Below are 16,320 nucleotides of genomic sequence, written 5' to 3'. Positions count from 1 at the left end.
ATTTTCTTACATGATAGATCACTTTAAAAGAATGCCTTAAAATGCTTATTTTAAATTAAAGTATTAAGTGTGATGAATTTGGTTTGTGAAGTTTTATCTTTTGAGACAGACTATAATTCACAACCATTCATGATACTTGAAGTGTTAAAAGTTTACTTCCTGAAGAAAAGTCAAATTTTATGTGCTGTTCCAGGAGCTCCCTTTTGACTTAAGATAAATATACTCCTGTGATAAAGTCATATTTCTGAAACTAGCTCACTGAACTAATATTGGAAAGTATTTAATATGCTGCCATAAGACATTAACAAAATAAACTTGTAAAAGAAAAGCAAATCTATGGAACTAAAGGTACTTTACAAATGTAAAATTTTTTTATATATATAAAATAATTCTTAAAGTTTTAGACCTTTTCTCTTTAGAATTTTATTCTTACAAAAAAGTTTTTAAAGGTCTTATTTTACATCACTTAAAATTATTCTAAAAAGTTTGTTGTTGTTTTTTTTAAATAATTTCTTACTCTAATTTGGATCTAAAATAGAATGAATACCAGTTTTGAATTTTCAAGGCTGGTCCACATTTGGTTTCACATTTAGTGAATTTAGTCATAATATTCCCAAACCCAGTAGGATACAGTTTCTATGGTTATCAGACCCTTTGTAGAGTGACAAAGATTGGAATTCTGATTCTCATGAGTCAAATATTGGCCTTTGACTCTGTCCCCCTTTCACACTCCTTGCTAAGCTTGGGCTGTTGCTATGCTTGAAGGCCTGTCAGTGAGCAGGTTCCTATGGTAACAGGAATGGAAATTTCAAAGAAGAAAGAGAATAGGAGCACAAAGGCTTGGTTGATTTGAATTTGAACAAAGAATAGAAGGTTCCCTGTCTTGCATCTTTGCTGAAGAAACCAGAAATTTAATTTTAGAAAGTTATTTTTCAGTTTGTAAACTTCATATACCCTGGTCTTAATTTAGTGAATAAAAGTACTACTGCTTAGGGGAGTACTCAGTAAGAATCTTTAAAAAATTCGATCAGCTGAAGATTCTTTTTTCCTACTTTATAGAGCTTTGATAGTCTATGTTCCTTATATATATTCTCAGCTTGGCGGTATGCTGGCTAACTCATTTAATTTTTACTTTGCTGAAGTTAAAAATTGTTAGAGTTATAATCAGGGCAGCTTGCTTATTTGAAAAATATTAATATTTTTTGTTTTTACATAACTATTGAGGTATGATTTGTATATAGTTAACTGTACCCATTTAACAGTGTTCAGCTTGAGTTTTGACAGAAGTATATATCTGTGAAACCATTATCACTATCAAGATGTCATACATTTTCATCACCTTAAAAGCTTCCTAGGGATCTTCCCTGTAGCTCAGACAGTAAAGAATCTGCCTGCAATGCAGGAGACCCCTGTTTGATCCCTGGATCGGGAAGATACTCTGGAGAAGGGAATGGCAATCCACCAGTATTCTTGTGTGGAGAATCCCATGGACAGAGGAGCCTGGTGGGCCACAGTCTGTGGGGTCGCAAAGAGTCGGACACAACTGAGCGAGTAGCACTGCTATACTACAAAAGCTTCCTTGTGCCCATTGTAGCCCACCCCTCTGAGTTGACTCCCTGCTGTAAGCAACCACTGATCTGCTTTCTGTCACTGTGGATTAGTGTTCATTTTCTAGAGTTTTATATGAATGTAATCATATAGTATCTACTTTTTTATGTCTGGTTTCTTCCACCCAGAATCGTGATTTAGAGATTAGTGCATGTTTTATTTTGCTTTTAAAAAACACCATTCCAGTTGACAGTTGACTTTTTCACTTGGCACTTGAGCATAGGGAATTGAGCAGGGTTCCTGGTGCCCATCAAATAGGCTTTCTGCAGCTTTATTAATTTGTAACTCTTTCCTAATCTCTTTTTAAGCTGTCATTTACTAGGTGCTGTATCCTATTTTATATATTCTTATTTGTATATATTGTTGTTCAGTTGCTTAGTTGTGTCCGACTATTTGCAACCCCATGGACTGCAGCACGCCAGGCTTCCCTGTCCTTCACCATCTCCCGGAATTTGCTCAAACTCATCTCCATTGAGTCTGTGATGCTATCCAACCATCTCATCCTCTGTCACCTCCTCCTCCTCCTCGCCTCAGTCTTTCCCAGCATCAGGGTCTTTTCCAGTGAGTCAGCTCTTCACATCAGGTGGCCAAAGTATTGGAGCTTCAGCTTCAGCATCAGTCCTTGCAGTGAATATTCAGGGTTGATTCCCTTTAGGATTGACTGGACTGGTTTGATCACCTTAATACATCTATATGTATTCAGTTCAGTTCAGTCGCTTAGTCATGTCTAACTCTTTGCGACCCCATGAATCGCAGCACGCCAGGCCTCCCTGTCCATCACCAACTCCCGGAGTTCACTCAGACTCACGTCCATCAAGTCCGTGATACCATCCAGCCATCTTATCCTCTGTCGTCCCCTTCTCTTCCTGCCCCCAATCCCTCCGAGCATCAGAGTCTTTTCCAATGAGTCAACTCTTTGCATGAGGTGGCCGAAGTACTGGAGTTTCAGCTTCAGCATCATTCCTTCCAAAGAAATCCCAGGGTTGATCTCCTTCAGAATGGACTGGTTGGACCTCCTTGCAGTGCAAGGGACTCTCAAGAGTCTTCTCCAACACCACAGTTCAAAAGCATCAATTTTTTGGCGCTCAGCCTTCTTCACAGTCCCAACTCTCACGTCCATACATGACCACAGGAAAAACCATAGCCTTGACTAGACGGACCTTAGTCGGCAAAGTAATGTCTCTGCTTTTGAATATGCTATTTAGATTGGTCATAACTTTTCTTCCAAGGAGTAAGCGTCTTTTAATTTCATGGCTGCACTCACCATCTGCAGTGATTTTGGAGGCCCCCAAAATAAAGTCTGACACTGTTTCCACTGTTTCCCCATCTATTTCCCATGAAGTGATGGGACTGGATGCCATGATCTTTGTTTTCTGAAAGTTGGGCTTTAAGCCAACTTTTTCACTCTCCTCTTTCACTTTCATCAAGAGGCTTTTTAGTTCCTCTTCACTTTCTGCCATAAGGGGGGTATCATCTGCATATCTGAGGTTATTGATATTTCTCCCGGCAATCTTGATTCCAGCTTCTGCTTCTTTTAACACCATTTTATAGAGGAAAAACTGAAATTTAGAGAGGTTACAGAGAACAAACTGGTTAATAAGCTCAAGGGCTCTGGATAAGAATGCCAAGGTTTAACTCTTGGGACTGTCTTTGTAGCTATGTGATCTTCGGCAAGCTACTTAACTTTCTATGTCTTTTTTTCTTCACATTTATTATAAAATGGTATGACTAATAGTGCCTACCTTATGGGATTATTGAAAAGATTAAGTTAGGTTGAAAAGATTAAGCAGCTAAGCACTTACAACACTGCCCAGCCTGTAGTGCGTGTCCATCAATGCTAGCTGAGACACAGCACAAGATACGTACAGCTAGTAAGTGACAGCAGCATCAACTTAAAGCCTTATACTCAGTGCAAGCAGCACAAAATAGTGACTCAAGTCAGGTTTATAATTCATGACGGGGCTCACAGATGGAGGTTTTACTAACATGGTAACGCATCAATATCAGATTGGTATTGTATAGTTGAGGACTAAGCAAGTCTGAGACTTACTTAAGGCATACATATGCTTGTATGTACGGCTATATATACATCAGCATGTGAATATAATGCATTTTCAAGCTTTGAATGTTTTTTTTTGCTTGCACTGAGTCTCTGTTGCTGGGCACAGGCTATCTCTAGCTGTGGTTTAAGAGCTTCTCCGTTGCAGTGGCTTCTCTTGTTTCAGGGCACAGGCTCTGAAGTGCGTGGGCTTCAGTAGTCATGGAATGTGGGCTTAACAGTTGCAACTTGCAGGCTCCAGAGCCCGGGCTCATTAGTTGTGGCCCACTGGCTCAGTTGCCCTGTGGCATCTTCCCAGACCAGGGATTGAACTGGTGTCCCTTGCATTGCAAGATGGATTCTTAACCACTGGACCACCAGGGAAGCCCTAAACTTTAAAATAATTATATTGACTCACAGGAAGTTAAAGTAGTGCAGAGATTCTATATACTGTAGGTAGTTTTACCGGGGATCTTGCTATCTTATGTAGCTATTAGTGTCATCACTGGGACGTTGGACTTCCCTAGTGGTCAAGTGGTTAAGCATCCTCCTGCCAGTGCAGGGGACACCAGTTTGATCCCTGATCCAGGAAGACCCCACATGCCTTGGGACACCTAAGCCCATGTACCACAGCTACTGAAGCCTCTGTGCCGTAGACCCTGTGCCCTGCAACAAGAGAAGCCACTGCAATGAGAAGGCTGCACACCGCAGCTAGAGAGTAGCCCCCACTCACTGCAGCTAGAGAAAGCCTGCACTCAGCAGTGAAGACCCAGCACAGCCAGAGAGATAAGAAAATTCTTTAAAGGCACAGGTGATCTAAAAAAGAAAAGGAAAGTTATCATTGGTATAATCCATAGCCTTTCATCATATCTCACCAGCTTGTACATGCACTCATTTTTGTGTCTGTATGTGCACATGTACATGTATGTTTATTGTCTGCATTTTTATCACATGTATGAGTTCATGTAGCTATCACCTTGGTTAAGATACTGTGGAAATTCCCTGGCAGTCCAGTGGTTAGGATTTTGTGCTTCCACTGCAGGAGGCACGAGTTCAGATCCCTGGCTGGGGAACTGAGATCCCACAAGACCCGCAGCGTGGCAAAAAGAAAACAAAACACCAAAACGATACAGAACTGTTTTTATCACCACATCTTCTTTGTGCTTCCTTTCTCCCTGCCACCCTTTCCTATTTCCAGGCAACCTCTAATTTGTTCTCTGTCCCTATAATTTTGTCATTTCAAGAATGTTATATAAATAGAATCATACAGTATATTATCTTTTGAGATTGACTTTTTTCATTTAGCATAATACCCTTGATATCCACTCAAGTTGCTGCATGTACCATTAGTGACTGTTTTTAATTGCTGAGTAGTATTCCATTATCGGAGAAGGCAATGGCACCCCACTCCAGTACTCTTGCCTGGAAAATCCCATGGACGGAGGAGCCTGGTAGGCTGCAGTCATGGAGTCGCTAAGGGTCAGACATGACTGAGTGACTTCACTTTCACTTTTCACTTTCATGCATTGGAGAAGGAAATGGCAACCCACTCCAGTGTTCTTGCCTGGAGAATCCCAGGGACGGGGGAGCCTGGTGGGCTGCCGTCTGTGGGGTCGCACAGAGTCGGACATGACTGAAGCGACTTAGCAGCAGCAGTATTCCGTTATAGAGATGTTCTGCAGTTTGTTTAATCATCCACTGAAGGATACTGAGTTGTTCCAGCTTTTTGCTATCACAGATAAAGCTGCTGTGAACATTCATGTACAGGTTTTTGTGCAGACATAAATTTTCCTTTCGGGGGAATACATGCCCAGGAGTGTGATTGCTGGGTTATATAATAAGCATGTATTTGAATTTTTAAGAAACTACTCAACTGTTTTCCATAGGAGTTCTACCATTTTACATTCTACCAGCAGTGTATGAGAGACATACGTTCTCAGCATTCTTACCACCATTTGGTATTTTCATTATTTTTCATTCAGATTTTCTCATGTGATGTGATATCTTACATGATTTTAATTTGCATTTCCCTTATGGCTAATAATATTGAACATCTTTTCATGTTCCATTCATATATATTCTTTGATAAAATGTCTGTTCATGTCTATTGTTCATTTTCAATTGAATTATTTTTTACTTTTGAGCTTTGAGAGTTCTTTATATATTCTAGATACAAATCTTTTGTTTGAAATGTAGTTTGTGAATAGTTTATTCTAGTCTATATCTTGCTTTTTCATCCTTTTAACAAAGTCTAGAATAGAAGTCTTAAATTTTAACAAAATCTGGTTTACCAAGTTTTCTTCCTTTTAGGGACTGTGTTTTTGGTGTCATTTATAAGAACTCTTTAGTCGGTCTGCAAATTCTCTGAAGTTTTATAGCTTTATGTCTCACATTTAAATCTGTGATCAATTTTGAGTTAATTTGTATAAAGTAAGTTTCATTTTTTTGCCTGTCAATATCCACTAGCTTCAGCACCATTTGTTGGAAAGGCTGTCTATCCTTGCACTATTGAACTGCTTTTGCTTCTTCCTCAAAAATCAGTTATCTGTCCTTGTACAGATTTATATTTGGGTTGTCTATACTGTCCTGTTGATCTTTGTGTCTATTTCACCACCAATACCACAGTGTCTTGAATTTTATTAGCTATACGGTAAATCTTAAAATTGGATAGTATGATTCCCCCCCTTTTTTTCCCAAAATTATTTCATTTATTCTACTTTTTTTTCGTAGAAAATCTAGAATAAGCTTGTCTTTAACTACTAAAAGTGTTACTGGATTTTGACAGAAATGTTACTAAATCTAGAGATCAGATGTTGAATCTCCAATCCATAAACAGTGTTGTTATGGATATATGGATTGACTTGAGTCCCCCTGAAAAGTGAAAGTGTTAGCCCCTCAGTCGTGTCTGACTCTCTGTGATCACTTCATGGCAAATAGATGGGGAAACAGTGACAGACTTTATTTTTTGGGGCTCCAAAATCACTGCACATGGTGACTGTGGCTATGAAATTAAAAGACGCTTACTCCTTGGAAGAAAAATATGACCAAGCTAGACAGCATATTAAAAAGCAGAGGCATTACTTTGCCAACAAAGGTCCGTCTAGTCAAAGCTATGGTTTTTCCAGTAGTCATGTATAGATGTGAGAGATGGACTATAAAGAAAGCTGAGCGCCGAAGAATTGATGCTTTTGAACTGTGGTGTTAGAGGAGACTCTTGAGAGTCCCTTGGACTGCAAGGAGATCCAACCAGTCCATCCTAAAGGAGATCAGTCCTGGATGTTCATTGGAAGGACTGATGAAGCTGAAACTCCAATACTTCGGCCACCTGATGGGAAGAACTGACTCATTGGAAAAGACCCTGATGCTGGGAAAGGTTGAGGGCAGGAGGAGAAGGGGATGACAGAGGATGAGATGGTTGGATGGCATCACTGATGCAATGGATATGAGTTTAAGTAAACCTCAGGAGTTGGTGATGGACAGGGATACCTGGCTTGCTGCAGTCCATGGGGTCTCAAAGAGTCGGACACGGCTGAGCAACTGAACTAAACTGAATGTTAAGTAATCCGGACTTCATAGAATTTGTTCAGATTAGTTCTCTGCTGTTTTCTGGGAGAGACTGTGTAGAATTGGTATTCTTTTAAAATTGTTAGATTTTACCAATGAAAGCATCAGGCCTGAATATCTTTTTTCAGGTTTTAAACTACAAACTCAATTTGTTGAATAGTTATAGGACTGTTCAGCTTATCAGTTTCATCTTGTGTGAGTTTTGGTAGTCTGACTTCGGAGGAATTGGTCTACTTCATCTAAATTGTCTGGTTTATATGCGTAGAGTTGTTTGTAATATTACTTATATATTTTTTAACATTTTTACTGGAAAGTGAAAGTTAGTTTTGGCTGTTGTGGGTTTTCATTGCTGCGTGTAGTCTTTCCCTAGTTGCAGAGTGTGGGGGCTACTCTTTCCTTTTAGGCTTTTCATTGTGGTAGCTTCTCGTTGCAGAGATGGGCTGTAGAGTGTGTGGGCTTCAGTAGTTGTGGCACACGGGCACGTCACTCAGAAGCATGAGGGATCTTCCTGGGCCAGGGATCGAAGCTTTGTCCCCTGCATTGGCAGGCGGATTCTTAACCACTGGGCCACTAGGGAAGTCCTTCCTTATTATATTTTTAATGTTGGTAGAGTATCTAGTGATACCCTTTTTTTCATTCCTGATATTGGTTAAGTTGTGTTTCTCTCTGTCTTTTTAAGTCATTCTTACTAGAAGCCTATCAATTTTACTGAAGTTTTCAAAGAACCAGCTCTTGGGTTGAGTGATTTTTTTTTTTTTTAATAGTTGATTTTCTGATTTCAGTGTCATTGATTTCTCTTCTTTATTATTTCCTTTCCTTTGCTTGCTTTTACTTTATTTTGCTCTTTTTGGTTATTATGAAAACACTACTCTGTTATGAACATTCATATGCACATTTTTGGTTCAGTTCAGTTCAGTTGCTCAGTCGTGTCTGACCCCATGGACTGTAGCACGCCAGGCCTCCCTGTCTATCACCAACTCCTGGAGCTTGCTCAAACTCCTGTCCATTTAGTCGGTGATGCCATCCAACCATCTCATCCTCTGTCATCCCCTTCTTCTCCCGCCTTCAATCTTTCCCAGCATCAGGGTCTTTTCCAATGAGTCAGTTCTTCCCATCAGGTGGTGAAAGTATTGGAGTTTCAGCTTCAACATCAGTCCTTCCAATGAATATTCAGGAGTGATTTCCTTTAGGATGGACTGGTTGGATCTCCTTGCAGTCCAAGGGACTCGCAAGAGTCTTCTCCAACACCACAGTTCAAAAGCATCAGTTCTTCGGCACTCAGTTTTCTTTATGGTCCATCTCTCACATCCATACATGACTACTGGAAAAACCATAGCTTTGACTAGACGGACCTTTGTTGGCAAAGTAATGTCTCTGCTTTTTAATACACCATCTAGGATGGTCATAACTTTTCTTCCAAGGAGTAAGCGTCTTTTAAATTTCATGGCTGCAGTCACTATCTGCAGTGATTTTGGAGCCCCAAAAATAAAGTCTGATACTGTTTCCATTGTTTCCCTATCTATTTGCCATGAAGTGATGGGACTGGATTCCGTGATCTTAGTTTTCTGAATGTTGAGTTTTAAGCCAACTTTTTCACTCTCCTCTTTCACTTTCATCCAGAGGCTCTTTGGTTCTTCTTTGCTTTCTCCTGTAAGGGTCGTGTAATCTGCATATCTGAGGTTATTGATATTTCTCCCGGCAGTCTTTATTCCGGCTTGTGTTTTGTCCAGCCTGGCATTTCGCATGATGTACTCTACATATAAGTTAAATAAGCAGGATTATTTTTGCTTAAACATGATTTAAAATTATTTGGTGTATATTCCTAGGAGTGGAATTGCTGGATAATGTGGCAGTTTTATGTTTAACTGCTTGAGTAGTTGCCAAACTTTTGCCATTGTGGTTGCCTCATTTTACATTTCTATCAGCAAATTTTTTTGTACTTAGTCCAACAATCTTACTCTCTTATGTAGTTGGTAGTTCATTTATATATAATGCAATTGGTGATGTACTTGGGTTAATATCTACTACCTTATTATTTGATTTCAATTTTTCCAAACTGTTTGCCTTTTTCTCTCTATCTTGACTTCCTTTGTATTATTCTATTCCTCTCTCTATTACCTAGTTAGTTGTGCATTCTTTTATTGCTTACCCCAGAAATTATGACATGTACTGTTGACTTACAGTATTTTAATAAAAATGATAACTTTGATCACCCTCCCATTAATGTTCCTCTGACTCCTGTCTTTATAATTTTATTATCACACATAATTATTTTGTATTTTATATGTCTTTTAAGGCATTGTTTTTTATTTTTACAGAGAATATTCATTTCTATTTTCCCACATATTTACCTCTTTTGTGGATTTTAATTCCTTTTGAATTTTCATCTTAAATTCCTTTTAGCTTTTAGTGTAGGTTTGGGCCAGTCATTTTTATGTTTTTGTCTATCTGAAAATGTCTTTACTTTGCCTTCACTTATTAAAGGGTATTTCTGCTGACCATAGTATTATGGTGAGCGGTTGTTTTCTCTTAGCTCTTTAAATAAATCATTCTGTTGTTTTCTAGTATTCCAAAGTCCAGCAGTAGTTGTTCTGTTGAAGGTAAGGTGTCTTTTTCCCCATTGGTTGTTTTTACTATATTTTCGTTTGGTTTTCCACAGTTTAAATGCGATATGCTTAGGTGTATTTTTTGTAAGTATTATTCTGGGGATTTGCATAACTTTTTGACTCTGTGGATTGTCTTTAATCAGTTTTGACAAATTCTTGACCCTCATCTTGTTATATATTGCCTCTGTTCATTCTTTCTTCCTTCTTTTGAGGTTCCAGTTATGTATATCCTAAACATTTTCACGTGTTTTACACATCTGTTATGCTTTTTTCTGTATTTTTCAGTAGTTTTTGGTCTGTATGCTTCTGGTTTGGATATTTTCTATTGCCTTGTTTTCTATTTTGCCAGTTCTTTCTTCTGATATAGCTAATGAGCTCTTAATTTCATCATTTATGTATTTCACTTAGAGAATTTCCATTTGGTCCCTCTTATGATCGATTCCAATTTCTGGAATCCTTCATCTTTTATTTTCTCAAACATATTTCTCACGTGCAGTCTTGGGACTGAGCTGAGTTGAGGCTGGGTTTCAGTTTTGACAGGTCTCTGCCTCCTTATCATTTGCCCCCACTGCTGAAGTGTGGTCACTCAAGGGAGGGGCTTCCAGCTCCGAGTGAGTTATACTCATGTCCCCTAGTTGGACTTGAGCCTCTAATTTATGTTTCCTCATACTGATAACACTGCCAAAATCTCCACTCTGCTTTTCAGAGGCTTCATGCTTAGCTTTTTAACCTCCTGCCCTGTGCATCTCCAGAATTTTCAAATATCTTGAAGGGAAAATTAGCTCTGCGTCAGGTCCAAACCTAGGAACTTCCGTGTTCACCCATCTGTCACTTTTGAATTTTGTCTGTAGTCTTTTTCTTTTTTCTAATTTTTATTTTATATTGGAGCATCATCGATTAACAGTGTTGTATTAGTTTTAGGGGGTACAGCAAGGTGATTCAGTTATATATATACGTACTGTCTATGGTCTTGCACGACTACCAGAGCCCTGCTGGTTTCTTGGTTCTCTAGCATCACCCTGGGCAAAACTTGCTTCCCAGTCTCTTGCCTTACACCCAGGTTTACCAGATACCTCCTTGGAGAAGTGGCTGCACTTACCAGGCCACCTCTGCATACCTCCCTGCTCTCTGATTCCTGGTCTGTCTAGTTCTTTTCCTTTAGTAGTTCTCTAGTAGCCTTCAATGGAGAAGGCAAAGGCACCCCACTCCAGTACTCTTGCCTGGAAAATCCCGGGGACGGAGGAGCCTGGTGGGCTGCAGTCCATGGGGTCGCTAAGAGTCGGACACGACTGAGCGACTTCCCTTTCACTTTTCACTTTCCTGCATTGGAGAAGGAAATGGCAGCCCACTCCAGTGTTCTTGCCTGGAGAATCCCAGGGACGGGGGAGCTTGGTGGGAGGCCGTCTGTCTATGGGGTCATGCAGAGTTGGACAGACTGAAGCAACTTAACAGCAGCAGCCTTCAATAGATACTTTAAAACTTTTCCTGTATTTTGAAGTTGTTCTTGATGGAAACATTGATTTAATTTAAAGTTATTAATTTAAAATTATTTTTTCTTGCTTGGAAGTGCTGATTGCATATAGTTTGTTTTATGTTATTATATATAAACATATGTTATATTTATTATACATAGTATATATAGATATTATATATAGTGTTATATTTATTAATACATATATAGTGATAGTGATATTAAGTGATAAAGTGATCATCACATACAGTTATGTATCAGTTACACATTTCTGATACAGTTAACTTCTTTTAACACCAGTTTCTCTAAGTGACTCTCGGTTTTTTGACTGCGTTGTGTATAGAAGGCTTCTGGAAAATGTTTTATATCAATGTAGAAATAAATTGATTGAGTCTTAGTGGAAAAGACTTGTGGTGAGAATATGTTATTAGTTAAAAATCAGCAATGACTCTGAAACTGGTTATATAAACATGAAGAAAATATTTGGTAGTCAAAAGTCCAGATGTACATTTCTTGGGATAATTGATCTATTCCTGAGGCTATGATGGTAATTTTAGTATAGTTTTATGTTTGGGGCCACTATTTTTTCTTTTTGTTTCCTTAATATCAGCTTACAGTGTTAGCTGTGTTTACATCATATGATTTCAGAGTTCAAAGAACTCTAGTGTATGTTCTTAAAATTTTCTTTTAATGTAAAAAGAACAGGAAAATATGAGACCAAAGTGATACCACTTCCTCTACCTGCCACCTCAAAACATGTACTTCCTGTGTATAATAACAACTACTCTTTGTCTCCTGTTGGGAAGGGTTGAAAGCAGGAGGAGAACGGTACAGAGTTGGTTAGATGGCATCACAGACTCAATGGACATGAGTTTGGGTAAACTGTGGGATTTGGTGATGGACAGGGAGGCCTGGCGTGCTGTGGTTCATGGGGTCACAAAGAATCAGACACGACTGAGCAACTGAACTGAACTGAACTTCCTCTCCTACCCTTTCCTTTCATTTTTTGTCCTCCTCTCCTATTGATATATGTTAGTTGACAAAAATACAGAAATTGAAGTACATAAGAAAAAGAAAATTGAAATCTCTTGTAATCCCATTACCAAGCCATAATTAGGTTTCTGAGCATTTGACACGTATCTTTTGTGGATTTTTCTTTGTAAAATGGACTGTATTGTTATTTGTTGTTCTCAGCCAGGCCTTTTCATTAATATCACCTGTGATAATTAAAATATCCATATAGATTCTGCAATACACCTCATACTTAACAAAATCAGAATCTCTAGGTGATTCTCTGTGAAGAGGGTTTTGTTGAAAAAAAGAAAAGCTTCCTTCAGAAAATTTTAATTGCCTTCAGAAGGCTTCTAAAACAGAAAAAGCAAGAATATTGCCATATTATATATGAAGAAAGCTTTAACTTGTATACAGCTCTTCATCTAATGATTTGATTTGAACTTTTCCCTAGCCATTCCACCCTATGGTGAATTTGGACTGCTCTCGGGATTTCCGGCCATTTCTCTGTGCACTCTATGCTCCTGTCTGTATGGAATACGGCCGTGTCACACTTCCCTGCCGTAGGCTCTGTCAGCGGGCTCACAGTGAGTGTTCGAAGCTCATGGAGATGTTTGGTGTTCCTTGGCCTGAAGATATGGAATGCAGTAGGTGCGGAAATCATAGATTTTTCATGGACCATTGCTTCTTTTACAGCATGTTTAAAATTGTTTTCTAGTTCGTCAGTTTTTAAGAACTTTTCGAAGTGTGTATATTACTTATAATTTTGAACAGAAGTTTCATGCCTCAGAGCTGTTCATTTCCTTAGGAATTTGGAATGAAATGAAAAAGGTGGAAAAAAAAAACATTTCTGTTTTTAAAAAATTTTTAGAAAATTTTAAAATAATTAAGAAAAACATAATCAAGATATAGATTGTTGATATCTTTCCCTTACAATTTTTTTTCTGATTATAAAAGTAATGCCATTTATAAAAGATTAGAAGATACAGAGAACATAATCATTTGTTGCCTCATTACTAAATATCTTTAATGATGATTTAATGGGACTTGAATATCTTTATAATTTCAGTGTTAATAACTATAGTAGTTCTGTCAATTCTGTTTTTCTTTCTTTTGTTTTTTCAATTTTGTTTTTTTGACCATGCACCATGTGGGATCTTAGTTCCCTGATCAGAGATAGAACCCATGCCCTCTGCACTGGAAGCACGGAGGCTTAACCACTAGACTGCCAGGAAAGTCCCTCAGTTCTGTTTTACTGTCGTGTATTAACATACTTAGACCCAGAAAATGTCAGATACTTTTCAAATCACTTCCAATATATAGACTGTAAGCATTTCCTAAAGGTTTGCGGATATTTACTTGATAGTCTTATAGATTTGTATAAGAGAACATAATTGTTAGTAATAACGTGTATGGTAGTAATACTGAATTTTTTATATTATAATGTTATACCTTTTTGTGTTCTTACATATTTCAAGGATAAAGCATAGATGAATACCTATAAAACTCTTACTGTCTAGCTTTGTCCAATAGTATTTTGCAGTGTTTGCTTCAGGTTTTTTTTTTTTTTTTCCTCTTGGCCATACCCAAGATCCCTATGGCTTGCAGGATCTTAGTTCTCCCAACTAAGGATGGAACCTGGGGCCCTGACAATGAGAATACTGAGTCCTAAGCATTGGACCACCAAGGAATGCCCCAGATTTCTTTTTTAAAGAAATAAAACAGTACAGGTGGAGCTGAAAATTCCTTCATTAGTATCCATCTTGATTTCATTTCCTTCTTTTCTCCCCAGAGATGAGATAATCATTATGTTGAATTTGTTGTTAATTCTTATGTTTGTTTCTATACTCTTACTATACATTACATATATATCCATAAGCAACATTATATACTTTTTTACATTTCATATATATATACACATACATATATAATGTTGTTTATGTATCTGTGTTTATATCTGTATCTGTGTTTATCTTTGTTAGTCTGGTTCATTCCTCTTAATTGCTGTGTAATGGCCAATTTTCTATAGTTATTTAGCCATCTTCTACTGATGGTCATTAAACTTATTTCCAAGAGTTTGCATTTATGGGCAGTGCTGCACAGAATACTTTTTTTCTCCTTCATGTTTAAAATTAATTTTATTTATCATCTATCAATAGCTCTTGGAAATAGGTAAAAAGCCCATGTTGTTACTGTCATTTGATAGATGGGAAAATTTAAAATATGTATTAGTTACTTGTAGTCAGTTCACTGACAATTTGCTTTCTCTTATTTGTCCATGCTTTTTTCCACCTATTTGACATACTCTCTTATCTGGCCCCATCAAACCAGTCATCCACTGTCTCCCCCAAACCTTAGAATACTTATAGTTCCTCTTTTGGAAATCTAAACTTCTTGGTGTTTATACCAACAGTTATGAATTACCTTGGCAGGAACCCTATTTTATGTGTGTGTCTAGCTCCTATTGTTTAGTGGTCTTTTTATTTTAATAGGTTATGTACAGCTATAGAAATGTCATTATGATCTCTGTTTTGATAGTATTAAATCTATTTTATGTCCTCACTATTTTGCCTGGAATTGCCTAACTCTGAATTCTTACTTAAATTCTGACAAACCTGATCTTTCATAATAACCTTTCATTCTTCCACATCTCTCATATCCTTGTTCATACTGTATCTGTTTTTCAGTTTCATGGACACCCCAAAGTTTTGGGGTTTTCCCTCACCTTTCCTAATAGGTCCCTTCCTGATCTGATTTCTTTTCTTACTTAGGTTAAGCTTTGTTGTCCATTACATAAAATAGTACTTTTGCTAACAGTTTCAACTTATTCCTTCTACTGTACTTGTTCAGATCTCTAGCTGGACCAGTTCAACTAATTTCTTACAAATTAATTACGCTGCATATTTAATTATTTAAACCATAGCAACTCCTTTTTTTTTCACTACAGTCCAGATTCTATCATTGTTTTATTATATTTGCTTTATCATATCTGTCCATCTCTCTGCTGATCCACTAATCTACATTATTCTTTGAGTGTATTTCAAAATAAATTAGAGTTATTGTCCTCACAAATATTTTATCAGGTCCTTCACCAAACATTTGTCTTTAGTTTTGTGTTTTTTTTCTGTTTAAAACTTTACAAGGAAATGCACAAATCTAAAGATGTGGTCCACTGGAGAAGGGAATGGCAAACCACTTCAGTATTCTTGCCTTGAGAACCCCATAAACAGTATAAAAAGGCAAAATGATAGGATACTGAAAGAGGAACTCCCCAGGTCAGTAGGTGCCCAGTATGCTCCTGGAGATCAGTGGAGAAATAACTCCAGAAAGAATGAAGGGATGGAGCCAAAGCAAAAACAATACCCAGCTGTGGATGTGACTGGTGATAGAGGCAAGGTCCGATGTTGTAAAGAGCAATATTGCATAGGAACCTGGAGTGTCAGGTCCATGAGTCAAGGCAAATTGGAAGGGGTCAAACAGGAGATGGCAAGGGTGAATGAATGTCGACATTCTAGGAATCAGCGAACTAAAATGGACTGGAATAGATGAATTTAACTCAGATGACCGTTATATCTACTACTGCAGGCAGGAATCCCTTAGAAGAAATGGAGTAGCCATCATGGTCAACAAGAGTCCGAAATGCAGTACTTGGATGCAATCTCAAAAACGACAGAATGATCTCTGTTCGTCTCCAAGGCAAACAAACCATTCAGTATCACAGTAATCCAAGTCTATGCCCCAACCAGTAACGCTGAAGACGCTGAAGTTGAATGGTTCTAGGAAGACCTACAAGACCTTTTAGAACTAACACCCCAAAACGATGTCCTTTTCATTATAGGGACTGGAATGCAAAAGTAGGAAGTCAAGAAGCACCTGGAGTAACAGGTAAATTTGGCTTTGGAATACAGAATGAAGCAGGGGAAAGGCTAATAGAGTTTTGCCAAGAAAATGCACTGGTCATAGCAAACACCCTCTTCCAACAACACAAGAGAAGACTCTACACCAGATGGTCAACACCGAAA

General features: G+C 38.0%; 1 protein-coding gene across 2 annotated transcripts in view; it reads left to right on the top strand.

The window, feature by feature from the left end:
• Nucleotides 1–16,320, top strand: part of FZD3 (frizzled class receptor 3) — an 83,291-nt gene that overhangs the window by 11,104 nt on the left and 55,867 nt on the right. Inside the window, exon 2 of one of the 2 annotated variants that reach the window (XM_068974205.1) lies at nucleotides 12,753–12,885. In XM_068974205.1, the coding sequence (XP_068830306.1) occupies nucleotides 12,753–12,885 (133 nt within the window). Of the gene's footprint in view, nucleotides 1–12,752; nucleotides 12,950–16,320 lie in introns of both variants that reach the window. The other variant, XM_068974204.1, reaches the window with a different exon arrangement.

This window comes from Capricornis sumatraensis, chromosome 6 (genome assembly GCF_032405125.1).
Source record: "Capricornis sumatraensis isolate serow.1 chromosome 6, serow.2, whole genome shotgun sequence".
In the NCBI taxonomy this organism is placed as follows: domain Eukaryota; kingdom Metazoa; phylum Chordata; class Mammalia; order Artiodactyla; family Bovidae; genus Capricornis; species Capricornis sumatraensis.
Note: the sequence above shows the minus strand (reverse complement) of the source record. Positions and strands in the feature narration are given on the sequence as shown.